Raw genomic sequence first — 19936 nt, 5'->3', positions numbered from 1 at the left:
CACAGGCAGAGGAAGAACATGCAAAGGATACGCTCCCACTCTCCTTTATGATTTGAGAGGAGATAATGCCATCCTACAACCTACAGCAACAGACCATTCAACTATTCATCCAACTATACTGTTGTTCCTAGGATCTGCTGGAGCCACTCGCCTACCATGGGGGTTACTGCACCGAGTGTTCCGATTACCACTGGGATCACTATTACCTTCACCCTCTACATCTTCTCAAGCTCTTCTCTGAACTCTTGGTACTTCTCCAGCTTCTCGTGTTCCTTCTTTCTAATTGTTACAGCCCTAGCAGGGCCCGAAACTGCCCTTGTGTGGGTGTGGTGTTCTCTCTCCGCCTCCTCCTCTCTTGCTACACCCCTCTGTCCCTTTCTCACTCTTCTCTCTCCCAGGACTCAGCTACTGTTCATTGGCCTCGTTTAACACCTGGGCCCAGTCAGCAATCACCTCTCTGAGGTTATATAAGCTGGGGATGAACTGGATGTGGGAGGGTGATTTCTCTGGTGTTTCTTGATTGTGTTTAAGGTGTCAAAAGAGGTCCTGTGGCGTGGAGTTGTAGGCGCAGTGGAGAGAGTAGCTGCTTCATGTGAGTAGTGTGGGCTTGTGGGCCTCAACAGCAGCAGCAGTGGAACTCGCTGCGGCTAGTGACAGTGAGGGCTTGCGGGCCCCCGGAGGTGCCTCCTCGTGTGTAGTTTATTTTGTTTGGTTGTTGTGTTCTTTGTTGTTGAGACCTTTAATAATAATAAAAACTATTTTATAAACACTTCTGTCTGTTTTCCTTTCATTCCGTTCTGGACCCATTTGTTACCAGTCCCCACACACGGCCCTAGACCTTCATCGTGGGGGTTCATCCGGGATATGAATGGAAGGAACAGTGATTAAGTTTTGGTGTGTTGCTTGCCGGTCACTTGTTTAGTTGTATTGTATCTGCTACACTCTCTCCAGTTAGCACAGGGGAGTGCCTAGCTGAGTGTAAGCTCCTCTTACAGGCACTCATTTTTTATTTTGCTTTTTATATTTTTGGAGTAATCCCGGGTGGGAATTAGTTCCCTGTCGGGGGTAGGCTTGCCAGTGCTTTGTGCACCTGATGCTCAGCCTTTAAAGCTGCCTCGAGCCTGGTACACTCCAGAAACTAAGTAGGATAACATTTTAGTAGGTAGGTCTGGGGAGAGGGTTGGGGGCAATGTTCCCTCTCCCTCTAAGCTGTGTGTGTGCGCAATTGCGCACAGCTGGCATGGTCTCTGCGCACAGAAAATCTGCATTGCGCACAAAAAAAATTGTAACCTGAATTGAAATTTTAATTAATACTTTAACAATTCTGTTTTGCAGTGTTAGTCAGTAAGTGACTGGCTGCTCTGGTATGGGATTAGAACGATGCCACCTTATCCCATAGTCCAGCCAATAATGCAATTCACATTCGTATATACGCAGCTAATCAACGTCGTTGACAGGCTATGACAGTGCCTTATGTGCCGACACCAGTGTTTTAGCTAGCAAAGCGGCGTGGCTGCTGTGGAGTGAAGCCACGTTAATGACAACATGTACAACTATTGGAGATGTGAGCAGGACAGACGGAAGAAGTGTGGACTTTATACCAGTTTTTAAATTGTGTTGATAGGCCACGTAAAACCAGAGTTATGATAAAAATATACTATATACTATACTATATTGTTGTTTATATTTACTGCGGGAAGAAATGGTAAAAACAGTGTTTTATAAGGAAAACGCTCGAAAGCGCTCTTACATTTTCATTGTAAGTGGGCTAAAGCAGTTAATTAAAAGTAGTCTAACATAAATGTAAATGCTGTAATTTGATTATTTAAATAAACCATGTAACTTGGATGGATTCGATGCTGGAGTGACCACAGTGCACACGTCTAATGTTGCTCACAGTGGTCCAAGGGAATGCTCAGGGAGATTGTGTGTTCGCTCAGACCCAAGAAAAATTAGAGGGAACATTGGTCGGTGGTATTTTTATTTGTTGGTTCACACTGTGGCCACACATATTTCCCACCAGTCTTTGATTTGTGTGTTAGAGGTGGTTCTCATTTGTTATTATTGTTAGCCTGGGGTAGTTTTTTGTTGTTGTTTTTAATGGCTACCTTTGATATTGCCGTGTTTACGGCAAACCCTTCGCTTGTCCAGCTGGACACCTGTAAGAAGAGGGATTTGCATGAGGTGGCATCATTTTATGGCATTGGTGTCTCCACACCTCTGGGTAAAGCTCAGATAAAAGCCGCTCTTTAGTCTGGCTTGGTGGAGAAAGGAATAGTGGCCTCGCCAGTGTCTGCCAGTCCACCTGAGCATGGTGTATTGTCCCAGCGTGTTCCTCGGGTGCCAGATCAAGCTGTAGCTCCATCAGTGTCTACACCTGTTGCTCAAGGGCTGCCTGAGGACAGGCCTCACTTCAAACCATTCTCCACAGAGTCATCAGTAGGTTCAAAGCAGGATGCTAGGATCCGTGTATGCCTGGCTCATCTCCAGCTTGAAAGGGAGGATCGGGAGAGGGAGTTCCAGCTAAAGAAGGAGTTGGAGCTTAGGCGTTTAGAGGCAGAGCTTGCCAGGGCCATGGAGGTTGAATTGAAAAAGGTAAAGGCGGAGACAATTATCAAGTTGCGACAGTTGGAACTCCAGCAGGCTTCCCTTCCTGCGACTGCCTCCATTCGGCAGGCAGAGGCACCGTTTGATGTAGGGAAAAACAGTCGTCTGGTTTCGGTGTTCCGCGAATAGCCACAGCCTTGCACTGGCCACGGGATGCATGGGCCATCCTGCTGCAATGAACTGTCTGATGAGTTTGCCCTCATCCATAAAACCAGTGTCATTAAGCATGACCAATGTGCCAGCTGTGCAGTACCCAAAGAGTGAGGCACTTGTGTCCTGTCCCAAGGTGAAAAGAAAGTGTTTCTTCTGTTTCAGGTGTGGCCATTTGATAGCAAATTGTGAGGCCTACAAGAGAGAGTAGCTGCTTCATGTGAGCAGTGTGGGCTTGTGGGCCTCAACAGAAGCAGCAGTGGAACTTGCTGGGGCCAGTCACAAGGAGGGCTTGTGGGCCCCCAGAAGTGCCTCCTCGTGGTGTGTAGTTTTTTTTTTTTGGTTGGTTGTTGAATCCTCCCTTAGTTATGCTGCAATAGATGTAGGCTGCCGGGGGATTCCCATGATGCATTGAGTTTTTCCTTTCCAGTCACCTTTCTCACTCACTATGTATTAACAGACCTCTCTGCATTGAATCATATCTGTTATTAACCTCTGTCTCTCTTCCACAGCATGTCTTTTATCCTGTCTTCCTTCTCTCACCCCAACCGGTCGCAGCAGATGGCCCCGCCCCTCCCTGAGCCTGGTTCTGCCGGAGGTTTCTTCCTGTTAAAAGGGAGTTTTTCCTTCCCACTGTCGCCAAAGTGCTTGCTCATAGGGGGTCATATGATTGTTGGGTTTTTCTCTGTATCTATGAAGCGCCTTGAGGCGACTTTTGTTGTGATTTGGCGCTATATAAATAAAATTGAATTGAATTGAATTGTTGTGTTCTTTGTTGTTGCGACCTTTTTCTTTTTCTAGTGTTATTGGAAAAATGACATTGCCGCCTCTTTATGTTAAGATTATCTATAATAAAAACTATTTTATTTACCAAACACCTCTGCCTGTTTTCCTTTCATTCCGTTCTGGACCCATTTGTTACCAGTCCCCACACACACCCCTAGACCTTCATTGTGGGGCTGTAACACTAATGTTGCTGTCATTCGGTATTGCAACATCTATCACTACGACAGTAGTGATACTAGTGAGTCCTGGAGAGTCCTCTTCACACACTAAGGTTAATTATTGAGTTCCACAGGGTTCAGTGCTACAACAAATTCTGTTTACATTATAAAAGCTTCCTTCAAGGAAGTGTGTTAATAGACCTCTCTGTATTGAATCATATCTGTTATTAATCTCTGGCTCTCTTCCACAGCATGTCTTTGATCCTGTCTTCCTTCTCTCACCCCAACCAGCAGCAGATGGCCTGTTAAAATGGAGTTTTTCCTTTCCACTGTTGCCAGATTGCTCACTCATAGCAGGGTCATATGATTGTTGGATTTTTCTCTGTATGTATTATTGTAGGTTCTACCTTACAATGTAAAGCACTTTGATGCAACTGTTGTTGTGATTTGGTGCTGTATAAATACAAGTGAATTGAATTGTATGTTTTCAAGCTAAAAAGAATAAACTGACAAAGTAAAAAAGAGAGAGTATGTTTATTATTTTTTTTTCTTATTATTATTAGCATCAACAACAACAACAACAACAACAATAATAATAATAATAATAATAATAATTATTATTATTATTATTATTATTATTATTTATTTTATTTTTTTGTTAAAAAAATATTTTAATAATATTAAGATGGAAAAGAAGAGGAAGAAGAAGAAATAATGCCACACTGCCAAAGAGGATTTTACATTAGAGGCACACCACCATGATGACCTACTATCTTTTGAAAACCTTTACAAGGTCAGGGTTTTTGTCTGTCATGGCAAAAGCTAAGAAAATAAATATTCATATGTCCGTTTGAATGGAATCACTACAGAAATGATGTTCCCTGCTATTTCAAATGTTTATTGGACTTATAAAGGATGAAAAACTTGCTGGTATTTTTAACCATACCAAAATGAAAACATTGCCTCTAAATATATTTTCTGTAATGACTTCTATAAGTAGTAAAATTGGGATGGCTGAGCTTCTGAGACTAGAATCATGATCTACAATGAGAATCACAATTATCCTTACAAATGATAGATTATGAGTAGTGCATGTAATGTTGCATAGACAGAAAACCTTGTTTTGTTGACAAAAAAAGTTCTACCTCAAGGCTGCATTGCCATAATTATGTCATATTCACACTTTGGTCAAGTTTATGTTTTAAAATGTATTTATTTACTTAGAACTTTAAAATGCAGATAATATGCAAAGTTGAGATCACCCAAATAAAAAAAAAAACTTGGTAGCTGGTTTTAGACCATTCATATGTTTCATTCATCTACACAAAATCCACAAATCCTTAAAGTACACCACTAAAGTACACTAATACTGAAGGATTATTGTTTCAAAACTTCATACATTTTCATATCATACATATAAATATTGTTTTAAAAATTTATATATTATTTTAAATGTGAGATAAGACATTTAACACACTGTGTGATAGGCAGATATAGTTCATTCAATAAACTTCACTTTTGTGTCTGTGTCTGTGAGTACTGATGCAGATTTAATTTAATTAAGCTGTGAATAATGATTTACGGGAGGGATGTCAAGAACACAGCAGTGTGTTTGTCTGTTGATTTCTGTCAGATTTGCTTTGTTTTTCAGTCAGAATTTAAGCTGCTTATTCTCTCAGACAATCATCCATTGCCTGTACTGGACACATGCTTTTTTACATGTAATTCAGCACCTATATATGGTTTTGTTATGTTCCATGACTGCTTGTTACTATAATCAGTTAGAGCCCTTTTTGGAGTTCGTCAGAGTATTTATCTAAACGTCATTAGTGAAATTGTTCCATTTGATTGAATTCTCTGTTTACTTCATTTGGATATATTCTTTAGTTCTCCATTAACTGAAAAGAGTTGCCTTCAAATAGTCCTTTGTTCCCAATGATTGCATTAAGCAAAATGGCTCTCTTTGCTTCAGGCCTGCAAATAACTGATTGTGTATAGCCACATGTCTGAGAAAAAAAAAACAAAAAAACCCCAAACATGTAGGCTACCAGGCTTTTGTCATTTGCAGCACAAGGCAGTGTGCACCAGTATAGGCACAATATGCATCAAAATCGCTAACCACCAGTAGAAAGTTTCTGTTTGGTCATTTTTGAAGCCTTTATTACCTTTTACATGCTTTTGCAAAAGGGACAAAGAAAGTTGAAGACAGTTCTTTATACACTATGTGGGAATTGGTTTCCTTTTTACGTTAACCTTTTTTAGAAACAGGTGGGCGGATATATATATATACTGGTGCATTTTACCACCAGTAGGAGAGGGTGGGTTATGTGTGTGTGTGTGTGTGTGTGTGTGTGTGTGTGGGGGGGGGGGGGGGGGGGGGGGGTTGTTATATTAACAGGAGATAACCTGAATGAAAAACAGAGAAATTACATATTTAAAAAAATTACATATAGAAATCAATAAAAGTTGCGCAGTTATAGAACAGAAAACTAATGCTGAACACAACAAATATAACTCTATTGTGTGCCACCAATGTACATATTTTTTTCTTGTTGCTCCAACAGGTTACTTTTTTCAGTGTGGGAGGCATCTGTGAAATGTTTCTGAAGGATCTTCTTACTTTTAATCTTTTCCTATGAAAAAGCACCTTTTCCTTCTCCCAATGATAACCGCATCACCAGTTTCAGCAGGGAATGTCTGAGAGTTGTTCATATTGGAAGGCGACAGCACTGCAAATAGCATGTCATTCATTTCTGCTGTATAACACTCTGAATGGCACTCATCAGGAGACTAATCACAAGTTGACAACATCTGTCCGTGCTGCTGTGGTTCTGTCAAAAGTGCTCAGCACTGCCAGTTTTTCAAATAATTGTCCCTCAGGTGTCATGTAAGCTTTTTTTCACTTGCAATTTACTTGTCATCTCTCAAAAACCGAAATTCTTAAAAAAAGAAGAAGAAAGAAATGAGAACTAGAACTACAAAAGCCAGCTCTGTGAGAGGAAAACTACTTTTGTAACACTTGGCAAATAAATATATGCAAGACTACAGACCCAATGAAATCTAATTTTTGACAGCAACACTAGGAAAATGACGTTGAGTGTCAGCCATCAACACTACAAGCTTTCTTGTGTATTTATAACTGGGGTAGGTACCTTAATCCTCAGTCAGTAACAAAATTTGGCAATAATGCAACACTACAGCATATAAACTAAATTGAGTTGACAATTTTATTATGCCCTCATTTTGGGGAGGAATCCATGGTTTAAAAAAAACAAAACAAAACAGAAGCAAACGAGCAATGTCACTATTATCTAGCTAAAGCAATAAATCATATGTAAGTCTGGATTTGACATTTGAGAATAAAAAAAAAAAAAATTTCCTGGGTCTTAGACTCAGTGTGCTGCATTTATAGCCTTTGTGTCTTCTCAGTTTGTTGCTGGTTTGTACCATTTGTTTGCTTGTGTCTTCACCATTAATGTTTACAGACTTCATTTTCAGTGGCCTGTTTTGCTGCTTGTCACAATAAAAGTTTGTGTTTTGTTAAATACCTCTATTCTTAGTCTCCATTCCACAACACCTGATATTACATGTACAGTAAACTTTAAAAATCGATGTTCCTAGACGGCTTATATGGTTTTCTTGCTCCAGTTTCCTGCTTTGAGTTACTATTCTTGCAATTAAGAGACAACTGTTTTCCTTAAAAGTTGAAAAAAAAAGTTTTCCAATGGTAAAAGCTTTACAGCAACAATTGTCTAAGTTTAACTGATCTAATTACATTCTAAGCTTTTTGATAGCAATGTCAGTTACTTTGCAATTTCATAAAGTAATGTTTTTGAGACACTTGAATTATGAACAGCTAGAGCTGCTAGAATACATTGGAATATTTAAGTCAGCTGACTTATATCTTTTAATCCTTCTAATGCTTTTAGTGGCCGCCAGGGGGTAGCTGGAATAATTTATGTTACCTTATGAGCTAGACCTGACACCAAGTTTTGCAGTGGAAAAAAAATAAAGGGGAAACATAAACTGACAGGAAATTGAGAAGCTGCTTCTCTGTACACAACTCAGACTCAGACTGTCACTGTCTTGTGACAATGAGGACAGGATTTATACTAAAGAGGACATAAAATCACCACATTTTAACTGATCTTTTTTTAATAAAGTTAAGAGTGTTGTATGTTAAGGAAAGTGTTTGGAGTTCAAATGAAAATACATAAAAAATATATTAATCATAATGAATTTTTTTAAGTAATTTTCTGGCTTGCCTCCATATTGATGTTGTATTACTGATGCTATCCTCAGGATGGCACTCACAGCAGCACAATACAAGTAGTTCACTTATTACTGTACAAAAAAGGAAAATTGCAGAAAATGAAGCCCACAGGTGTATTGATAACCTAATCACATATCCGGTAGCATCTGGCTTTAAGACAATGAGCAGGAGTGAAAGCTAAAAATAAACATCTCAGAGGAACTGGTGTAAGGTGTGGTGAGGTTCAGGAACACTGCTTAAGCAGGTATGAACAGTGCGCAGTGATGCTGATGGGAAGTGAATCAACCAGCTGTTGAGAAGCTAGTCACTTGTTTAGGGATGTTTCCTGCATAATGCTATCTGTACTTACCAGATCCTTCTCTGTAAGAAGAACGGTTGGAAGTTTCAAAGCTCTCCCTGCAAGAACTCTGTGCAGAGAGTTTAGCAATTCATCAACAGCAGGTTGATGAATTGCTAACAATAAATTAACAATAACTTCAAAGCATTTGATCTCAAATCATTTAAAATATCATTAGTTACTTTTCTTTTAAATGCTGAATGAAACTGTGGAGTTTAAATTAATTTAAATGTGATTAAGTTCAAAATCATATTCACTGTTGCTGTTTGACTAATAATACATTGGTATAAGAAAGCATTTACCCATTACTATATAAGTTTGGGTTAAATTACACTGGACGCACATTGCAAATCTTTCGAAAAATACATATTTTGTTTAATTTGATAGAAGAAATATGTTTCAAAAGTGTTGGGACTGGGCTATGCTTACCACTGTGTAGTATCCACTCTTCCGGATGAGACAGACTAGACTTTTGGGAAATTAATTTTGTCCTTTTTTGATTTCTAGGTACTTAACACGATATTATTTATATTTTTCATTTCCTGACATGCGTATAGAAGACAATTCACATGAAAGGCCTGAACTGCAGACATGCCATTTCAGGGTCCAGACTCTTCTACCATGAAGCTGTTTAATAGCTGCAGTTTAGCTGCAATTTAGCATTGCCTTGTCTTGCTGAAACATGCAAGGCCTTTAATGGAATGGAAATCATCTGGGTGGAAGCAAATGTAGCTCTAAAACCTGTATATACCTTTAATTACTGGTTGTTCCTTTTCAAATGTGCCACCTGTCAATTGCAAAAGCACTAATCCATCCCAATACCATCAAAGATGAAAGATTTTAAAACCTCTCTACTTCTCCTCTCTTGGTCCATCTCCTCTTTATTCCAGAGGATCCAACAGATTTCACATTTTGATTTGTCTGACCACAGAACAGTTTTCCACTCCTTTGGCCAAGAGAAGAAAGTAGCATTTTTGGTTCATGTTTACATTTGTTCTAATTATTAGAGCTATAACTTGCACTAGGTGGCATGGTGGACTGTGGCAGACAGACAGTGATTTCTGCAACTGAACTGTAACTGTAACTGTACAAACAACATAAAATAATCAATTTCCACAGTAAATTGTTTTCATAGAGAATAAACAATAAAGCACATTATTAAACGACATAAAAACATTCACAATTTGACCTTTACAAAATGTTAACATATTACACCTGACTACCCTAAACTCGACAGTTCTGTCACAAACAAACATCTTATTTTTCTACCACAACATATGAGATACAAATTGCATACCTCATTGGCCGCATTAACTTGCAGGGGTTAATGAAAACGCATTTTGCCGTGTGCACTCTTTCCCACAGCAGGAAAACTTCTTTGCACACATCTACATAGCTCTACCACCAAGTGAGAGAGGAAAGCATGCTGCCCTCTACCAAGTGTGGCATGTAACTGAAAATATTGTCAACCCCAAACAACAGACTGAACATTGGTTCCACCCTGGAAACATTCTATAAACCTTTAAATGTGTATTTTTAAACCAACAATGTATGCATTAAATCTGATATATTAAAATAAAGTATTTTTAACTTATTTATTATAACTTAAACCATGAAATTATTTTAAACTGCATAACTGCTGCTGACGGCAGCCACACTCCCAGCAAATCACTGGTGATTTTCAACTGAACCTCATTGCAAAAGAAAAAATAAGTGTAGATAGTCCCTTGGGTCAAAACATAAATTACAGAGATAGGAGTTCTAAACTACTCAGCTTCAAGTAGGGTAACTGTTTTGTGGATGGGTCTCTCAAGATACACTGGCTTATTAACTCTTTTTTTTCTTTGGTCATCCAGTGTTGCATCACTGATTAGCAGCTTGAGTTAACTAATGATTCCATCCTCACTAGGGTACACCTTGGTTACCTTGGCCAACTTCCACTCATTTCTGGGTAGACTATTATCCATCAGCATCACAATGTCATTGATCTTGGCATTGCTCTGTGTTTTGTACCATTTTCCTCTCTGCTGAAGATTCAGCAAGTATTCCCTTTTCCATCTGGTCCAGAATTCATTGGCTAGGTATTACACCTTGCGGCATCTCTTCCGAAGATAAAGGTCTTCCTTCACAAACTCACCAGGTGGTGGTAAAACCACTGAAGACTTCATGGTCAGGATATGATTCGGCATAAGAGGCTGTGGACCAGTGGGATCATTCAGCAGGTGAGTTGTTAAGGGCCTACTATTTATGATCGCCGTGACTTCATAAAGGTAGGTACGCAAGGATGAAGTGTCAAGCCTTTTGGATAAATGATCCAAAATGGATGTCAACACACTTCTAATCGTCCTGATCTGCCTTTCCGAGGCCCCACCCATATGACTGGTAGATGCTGGGTTCATGACAAACTCACAACCTAGTTGTTTTAGGCTTTCTTAATCCATTTTCTTTACAGATTCCAAGAACTCTCGTCTTGCTCCAACAAAGTTGGTGCCCTGATCTGACCTAAGCTGTTGATCACTTCCACATATGGCGATAAAGATTCTAAGAACATTAATAAAGGCCTCACTGGTCATGTCGTCGAGTAACTCTATATGCACAGCACGAGAGCACAGACATGTGAATAGCAGACCGTAGCGTTTAAGTTTCTTTCTTCCCTCCTTAACGTAAAACGGGCCAAACTAGGCAAAAGGGAGGTGATGTTTCAACTCTTTCACGCGGTAAATCTGCCATTCTTTGTACTTCAGCATTCCTTCTGAATTTCCTACATTTGACACACTTGTAGATGTAGGAAGACACTGCGTGACTACATCGTAATAGCCAAATGCCATTTGATCGCAGCTCATTCATAGTCATCCCACGTTCCTGGTGATGAACCTTTTGATGGAAGTGTTCAATCAGCAACTTTGATATGTGGTTTTTGCTCAGTAAGATCGCTGGATGTTTGATGTGTGGGTGTAAATCTGCATGCTAAAGCCGACCTCCCACTCTTAGCACACCATTTTCATCCAAGAAGGGATTCAGTTTGTGCTGCCTATTTGTACAGTCTCTTGTTATTGTCTCTTTCTTCGATTTCAGATCTTTGATTTCTTCGGAAAACAGTTTGTTTTAAACAGTAGCTATGATGAAAAGCTCTGCTTCTTTCCTCTCCTCAAGACTGGTGACTTTGTTGGTTCTGCACATCAGACCCTTAACCGCTTTGACACATCGCATCAGTCGCGCAATGGCTTTAACTAGCCTTATCCAGTTTGAGAACTTTGAGAAATGATTGAGCAACGAATCTTCTGTGGTCAGTGTCTTATGGACAAAAGTCTTACGAAGTTCTGGATCTTCAGCTCCCAACTCTCCCACCTTAATTTCATTACTAGGAAGTTTATCCTGCGTGAGAAAATCTGGACCCAGTTGGAAGTAATTAGTCCCTTTGCTGTCAGACCCCTTGATGCATGGTCAGCAGGATTGTTCTCAGAAGTCACATATCTCCATTGGTCTGGATCGGAACCATCTTGGATACGCTGAATGCGATCTGCCACAAATATGTGAAACCTTCTAGCATCGTTGTTGATGTATCCAAGAACAACCTTCGAATCCGTCCAGAAGAATTCTTGGGCTTGAACTTCCAACTCCCTTTTAAGCAGGTGACTCGCACTGCTGCTGATAGCTCAAGCCAGGGTACTGTGGTGACCTTTCTAGGAGTCACCCTGGCTTTGCCAATAACTAGAGAACAGTGGACTTGGTTTGAAACACTGATTGCTCTCAAGTAAGAACATTCACCATATCCTTTAACACTCGCATCGGAGAAATGCAGCTCATATCTTTCAACTTTCTCAAAACCTTCTGGGAGATAACAGCGCTGAATTTTGGTGCTAGCCAGGTTCTTTAAATCTAACAGCCAAAACTCCAACCGTGGTTTGAGCTCTTCTGACAGTGGCTCATCCCATCCAACCTTGTCTTGATACATCTGTTGGAGTATTTGCTTTCCAACCAGAATAAATGGTGCCACAAAGCCAAGAGGGTCATAGATGGATGCCACAGTTGATAAGACTCCTCCTGTGGTATCGCTTTGGTTGTCAAGTAGTGCATATATACGAGAATTTCATTCTCTGGGTTACTTGATGTAGATAACCAAACTGGGACAACTGTAGAGGAGTATATGCTGTCCATGCCTTGCACTACTCTGTTTGATGTAGCTTCATTTGATGGTTCAGGGGTGTGTTTGCTCTCTGTTCTTTCCTTTGACTTAGCATATTTTGAGTTTTTTACACTCTCCCCATGCTCATCACTGCTTTTCTCTCTTCTGGTTGTCCTTTCGCAATCTTCATGTAAACATGTTGGGTGTCTTTCCTTACATGTTTCACAAAGACTCCTTCTTTTGCAGGTCCTTGAATGATGTCCTGGTTGTAAACATCCAAAGCACAACTTCTTTGTCTGGACAAATTTAACGAGTTCTTCAACTGGTTTTTCCTTGAATTTCCAGCATGTCTGAATACCATGATTGCATTTTTCACAGAAGGTGCATCTCTTGGGTTCTGCATTCTCTTCAGAGTTGCTCACAAGCACCTTTTCACCAATGTTTCGTGCCTTTGTTGTCTTTATTTTTTCACCATCACTGGACTTCAAGACATGAAGAGAAGTTACTGGATTGCAAGCTATTTTTGCTTCCTTTGTGATGAATTCCACAAACTGACTGAAAGTAGGAAACACATTACAAGTTTCTTCTATCTCAATCACCATTCTGGCAGTTTTGTTAGAAGTTTTTGACTTTCATCACAGTCGTTCAATACTTCCAGACTCTTAATCTGGGACATTGCAGCCTGGCAGTCTCTAAGGAAGTCTGAAAAATCCCTCAGCTCAACACTGTCTTTGGGTCCGATTTTGGGCCATGCTGCAAGCTTAGCATGTTGAGTCGTAAGCTGCATCTGTTCCTAATAGGAAATAACTTTTGATGGCCCTTTTTGCAGGTCCACCAACTTATTTACAAAGGTAATAGGCCTTTTCATTTACTGGAATGTTTTTCCTACCTATTAGGGTTTGAAATGACATCTTCCAATCATTGTTTCTCAGTGGGTCTCCCATGAAGACAGAAGGTTCAGGTACTGGTAGATGGCTTACATTAATAGACTCTGCTATTGCTTCAGCAAGGACTGTGACACTATCTGTTTGGTGTATCACAGGATGCTCACGTGGACTCCTTATAGCTCCTGGAGATCTATGTTGCTGAGCTGCATGGTTATGAAGTAACTCTGTTATTTCCTCATCTGAGCTTGCATCTTGTTCATAAACTTGGAGCCGTGCCTTTGCCGCACTTAGATTCTTAACAGTCTGTAAGCACTCTATTTGTCTGTGCGTCTCTTCCAGTGCTTTCTTTCTTGCCACATTTTCTTCCTCTTGTAATGCAATCCTCTTTCTATCTTCTTCTTCAAGGCTTCCAAGTTCTTGTTGTTCACATTCTATCTCCTGCAGGACCTTTAGTGCAACTTGTGTGGCAGCCAGCTCTGCTACGGCCTCTTGTCTCTTAATGGAGGAAAGGCTTGACTTTCGCGACTTTATGCTGGAACTACTTGCAGAGCTTAACCCTTTAAAGCCGGTCGGAGCGGGCACGCTCTGTTTTGCGTAACTATTTTTAAATCCCGGTAGCTCTGCAACCACGTCAGCTAGCGCAATAATTTTTTTTGCATATGAAACCGGAGGAGTTGTACTTACATCTTATGCCATCAGCTTGTCCTCGGTCACAGTTTCCTTCCACATATAACTTTGCAAAAACTGCATAAAAAGCACTTGCAGCAACAAAAACATAATATTCCAGAAACACGCTTTGCCGATCCGATCAGCTGTTCATAACACTTCCTACATTGAAACAGACGCCAGAGCGAACGATCGCATGTCCGCCATTTCCTGCCCGAAACCGGAAGTGACGTCATTTTCGCGGAAAAAGTAGTTTTTTACTTGTAGGCCTCGAAAGCCTATACTGGTGTTTTTATAAGTCATGTTTGACTTTATGACTTTCTGTGTCGTTTCTGGGATGCTTAGGACTCATATTGCACTGCTGGAAATAGTTTATTTTGATGCATATGCTGCTTTTTTGCAAATTTGCATCATAGGATTGTTTTTCGTTTTTCCTGCAGTGTATAAAAATTGTTGTATCTCAAAAATAAAACTATGAAGACACTCAAAATAAATTTCCTGTGGTGGGAAACTATTTTGTGCAACTTTTTTGTATTTACAGTTTTGAGGGATAAGCCTCTTAAATTTCTCCAAGTAGAAATATATGTAAAAAAAACAAAAACGATTTTCAAATCTTTTGTAGTTTATTGCACTTTTTTGCAATTAGTGTGGTTACTATGGACTTAATGCAGACATATTATTAAAATCTGGGCTGTAATGGTTGTATTGATGTATAGCAACTTGAAATGCTCCCAAAAATGGCTCCACAGCATGTAAAAATATGATATAAGCTCTGGCGGACTTGGTTCTATGGTAGGTCTTAAAGGGTTAAACATCTTTGAGAGCCCTTACTTGTGCCTTGAGAAGCTGAAGATGAAAACACTGAGCTAGACTCAGGCCAGACTAAATCCTCTGTCTGAACATCTTCGTTATCTTTATTATGAAGACAAGTGGTTGCATTGTCCAAGATTATTTTAGATACCACGTCACAGGTGTCAACTCTACGACGGATCTCACTGTCTGGGGAAGCACATTTGCGCAAATCTTCATATGCGTGTTTCACATCTGCTGATGCACAACTTAACTTGCACATCAAATCCTTCCCAACCTCAACAGAGGGGGCTCCCTTCATCATTTTCTTAGCTTGCTTGGCAGTTGCTTTCCATTCATCATAAGTTATATTGAAACGATGCTGAAGTTTTTTTGACTTATCATCATGCAGTTCCTGAGCCTTTTCAGTAAGCTTTTGAGTTCTCTGACTTATTCATGGCTCCTCTTCATGTGACTGCTGTACATTTGTGGCACTATTATCCTCAAGTAAGTTGCCATTCTTAGTTTCATATTCAGTCATTTGATCCACTCTGCAATGTTTACTTATTACTTGGCACAAAATAAATTATAGCTATACCTTTAACAGACATGCGGTTTAACAATGGACCAGCTCAATTGCCTGAAATATTAATAGCTACAAGCTTAACCTTCCCTTTAGATGAACTTATCCAACACATTAAGAATGGATAATACCTTCAAGATGTTACAACACTTTAATAAAATATTTGAATGAATACCATCTTGAGTCGTATAAATATGGTGAACTTTGTTCCTAAAACCAAAAACACATACAACACAGCACTTACTTCTACAACACTTCTAGCATCCAAATAACACAAATTGGTAAAATGACTTCACCTATAAAAAATCTTAATTGGACAGAACCATGAACTTAGAAAGGAAATATGCAGAGCACCAGATTACTTAAAGTTTCAGTTCTTACAGTGTTCCTTTAAAGCAATTAACAAAGTTGATCCACTTCCTAACATTTAACTTGTTTTGAATGTATCACTTGACAGATAATCCATGTAAAACTTTGAGGCCATTTGAGTTTTTATTTATTTTTTCAATAATTTAAAAAAATGCAGTTTTTGTATCACTACCCCACTCTTCCACAAGTGGGATCAAAAATGACCCCAAGCAGTTCCTATGGAATTTTCAATGAACCATTAATTTTTAGCAACTCTGACTGTCCCACTTACACTTCTGGTGGATCAGGATTTAATTTTTAGACAGTAACAAACGATTTATACTTTTCTGTGCATTTCAAATATTGTCCTTTCTGATGTTTATTTTTAATATCTAAAGTAACATGGCTACTATGAGGCCAGCTAGGATCCCTGTGGACCTTGCCCTACAAATGATCCAGGACAGAGGGGATAAAGAGCCCATCAGAGGCATTGACTCAGAATCTGACTTCTTAGATATAGAGGACCCAGATTATTGTCTACACCACTGAATAAGGCCAGTCAGACACAGAGGAGTCCTCTGAAGAGGAAATGGATATTGTGTCTAACAGAATGAGCCCCTCTTCCTGCTCAATATTCTGAATAGTCGGCCAGGGCTTGCACCTGGGTTTAGTACTGTCTCCCCAATAGATGCATGGAAGATGTTCATGTCTGATAATATAATAGAGGAGGTGCTGACATGCACAAACATGGAGGCACGAAGAGTAGCCAGAGACAGGGGAAAAGAGCTCATGGCCTAACATAAGCTCATGGCCTTCATTTGATTAACCATTCTTCCAGGAAGTGAACTGGTATTCGTTGTGTTTTTTGGGAGTCCTCTGGACTCTTCCACACTCGTGGAAGAGTGTAGGTATTGGTAGGTTGTGCATCCAAGGGTTAAGGGCAGAGGCATCAAAAGCATCAAAGTGGTTATTCTTCCCTTGTCTTTTTAAAGATGAAACTCATTGCTACAGCCAGGAAAAAAATACAAAATTCACCCTTTAGACCTGCTTTTTTTTGTTTGTTTCTGTCTCTATTGTTATGTATGTATGTATGTTCTGTCACTAGTTAGCTTACATAAATCAATGTAGGAGTATCAACAACAATGCCATTTTATGTATTTGGACAAGATGGCACTACACTTACTCTAAAACTGTAACTTAAAGAATTTTAATTTTAAATCCAGCTTCATGCACGGTGTTAAATGTATAACAGTTGTTCAGAATAGGTGTCAGTGGTATAAATTAGACTTAGTACATGTAGTGTTTCATGTACTCCACGTACATGGTAATTTTACAGTAATTCACTTGAAACAGTTTTTTGTGAAATTTTAAGTTCAAAATAAGTAACATTTGCCAAACACTCTTTTCTTATTCACAGTGAAGGTGCAGCACCTTCTATGCAAAGCTACAATCGTTTATGTTGCTGACACTATTTGAGAGTGAACATTTTATGCCAGTTATATAAGTAATATAAAGTGCAAGACAACATTGCAGATTTAAGACATTTGAGACATTCAAGCAGCTTAAATCTTGAACAACACAGTTTGGCAATGAAGTGAGCAAACAAGCACCAACACTATCCTTTGAGGGAATAGTTCATTATCACTAGTGACAAACATGAAAAGCAAATGGTAAGAAGCAAGTCTGAAATGCTACTCTGCAGGAAAAACATTTAAGATTCTGAGTGCCAGCAACAATTTCTTTGGCTGCCCAAAGATCTCCCCACATAGTATTTCTTCTCTTTAGTGCTAGTCAGAGAAACGTCAAGTAAGATAATCCATTACTTTCCTCACTGACTAGAGCACATACACACACAAGCATAAAGGCAATATACCAGGTTGACTGGCTGTTGATGCCAGTTTATTACTTCTAATTCTATTTACCACTATTCTTGCAACTGTGCACCAGCTCACAGTGGGTTGTAAAGAGTTTCTTTCTGATATGGGGTGAGTTTCAAATCACATAACAGAGTGACTTTTTATATTTACATTTTACTTACTATTTCCTTTAATTTCCTCTTGATAAAATAAAAGATATGTTTTGAAATGCAACATAATTTGTATTTCTTAAAACTTAAAACTGAATTGAATATGCAGTCTGTGTTAATCACACCAGTCCACACTGTAGTTATTCTAATAGGGTTTAACTGATTTAATTTAATTACCTTAGAGCAACTGTAGTTGTGATTTGGTGTTATACAAAGTTGGAAGTGCAATTAGAACATAGAACACACAAAGATACACATACATAGTGGCACACAGAGCATCTTAGGTGGTATTTTGCTGTGAGGAGCCAACAATCCAAACAAGCCAAACAATCAAAAAATGAGCTGTGGCCTCTAGCCAAGTAATACTTTGATTAGAGTTCATTCTTGTCAGGCCACAGACTGTGCAGTTTCATCTCCTTAAATCCACCACTTTGAAAAGAAGAAAGGGTTGCGGCCTACAATTAATCTTAAACCCTGTTGTGGAAAGTGTACGTTAATAAAAACAGCTACAGATTAATTTCCATCTAGAGATAAATAGCTGTTCTACATATAGAAGAAAATTCATGTGAAACAAGAATTGGGAGTGTTGTGTGGGACTCTCAAGTGTATCTGAGTGTGTGGGGAGTTGGTTTAGACACCTTTACACTGAGGTAATGAGTTGCTTCACATATTTGTTTTGAGAAACTTTTAAATGAACTTTGGCAACTTTAATGCTAATAGAGATCAATATAAATTTTCTAGTTTTGGACAAAAGAAAAGTATTGTAAAAAATTCATGATTCAAAATAATAACAAAATAATTTTTTATGCCACCATGAGTTTACAACTCAACTGGAATCCAAAAGGTTCTGCTATGGGGTACTCTATCAGAGGATTTACACACAGTAATCAGCTGAACAATAAAATAAAAATAAACCATGGCTTACCCCTTGGTGAATGATGCTTCCAAATTATGTTGGCATCAGGTCGACCAACTGCCAGGCACATAAGATTGACGTTGCTGCCTTCATTCACCGTGACGTCCTTTGATATGTTAGTGATCCTGGCAGGTACTGAGGGTAGAAAGAAGAATCGTGATTGATGTTTTTACTCTAATTAATGACAAATAAGCGAAGTACTTGCTATTGCATGTGGTCAGACCCATGATGAGGTTAAAAATAACCCCAGGGATGGGGACTCAATTAGCATGAAATTAGCTGACAAATCTCTCAATTCTCTGGCTCGGTGTGATGTTATACATGATTGATTTTCTTCATCATGTATCTATGCCACATTGCTTATTAGACAAGCATCAGACTAATTTGAAGTATGACAGGATTTTAACTTTCACCAAGGAAATTTGATTTGTGTGTGTGGCAGGCTCATTGATTGAGTATGCTCTGTAAGAGGATAACCTCAAGTCAAGGGTTAGACGTTACTGTCCTTCACTGTAATTTAACTCTCTCATATTGACTTGAACTTTAAAACCACATTAGCTCAAAGTGCTGGGTTGACATTCATAGAAGAAATGGACAGATGAGAATTGGCATGTGCCTTAATTGATCATAAATAATTTCATATCAAGAAAACAAAAATACAACAGTACAAACCTGGTCTGTGAAGGTTCTCAGTGATCCAGGTCACTGTAGTCTAAGGAGCTTGGAAAGAAAAGCGTCTGGACTTTAAGTTGCTTGAATACGTTTCAACTCTCATCCGAGAAGCTTCTTCCGGTTCTTCCGTTCTGCCCTAGAACGGAAGAAGTTTCTCGGATGAGAGTTGAAACGTCTTCAAGCAACTTAAAGAAGTCCAGACGCTTTTCTTTCTAAGCTCCTTAGAGTACAAACCTGGCCACATTTATAGTATTAATGTTACTGCAATAATGTTACTGTGTTGTGAAAAAGTGTTTGCCCCTTTCCTGATTTCCTATATTTGTGTCACACTTAAATGTGATAATTAAGCAAATTTAAATATTAGACAAAGATAACATAAGTAAACACAAACGTTTCTAGATGAAGGTGTTTATGATTAAGGAGAAAGAAATTGAAACATAATTGGCCCTGTGTGAAAAAGCGATTGTCCCCTAACTCTAAAATTGCGACTTCTGAGTTATTCAGGAATGCACTAATAGAATGACAGAAGGAGCGAGGTGTTGCACCAAGGATGAATATAAGAAAAAATGTTTTTTAATCATGCAAAGCTACTATTGAACACTCCAAGAAAAA

The 19936-nt window shown here is 39.0% G+C and overlaps 1 protein-coding gene across 1 annotated transcript in view; it reads right to left on the bottom strand.

Annotated features, from left to right (window-relative positions):
- The window catches only part of opcml (opioid binding protein/cell adhesion molecule-like), a 205007-nt gene that overhangs the window by 50492 nt on the left and 134579 nt on the right, over positions 1-19936 (bottom strand). The window contains exon 3 of the mRNA XM_006800514.2: positions 18662-18787. Within this exon, the coding sequence (XP_006800577.1) occupies positions 18662-18787 (126 nt within the window). The remainder of the gene's footprint in view (positions 1-18661; positions 18788-19936) is intronic.

The sequence above is a fragment of the Neolamprologus brichardi genome, chromosome 10 (genome assembly GCF_056152115.1).
Source record: "Neolamprologus brichardi isolate AB-2024 chromosome 10, ASM5615211v1, whole genome shotgun sequence".
NCBI classification, from domain to species: Eukaryota; Metazoa; Chordata; class Actinopteri; order Cichliformes; family Cichlidae; genus Neolamprologus; species Neolamprologus brichardi.
This window is presented reverse-complemented; position numbering and strand designations above follow the sequence as displayed.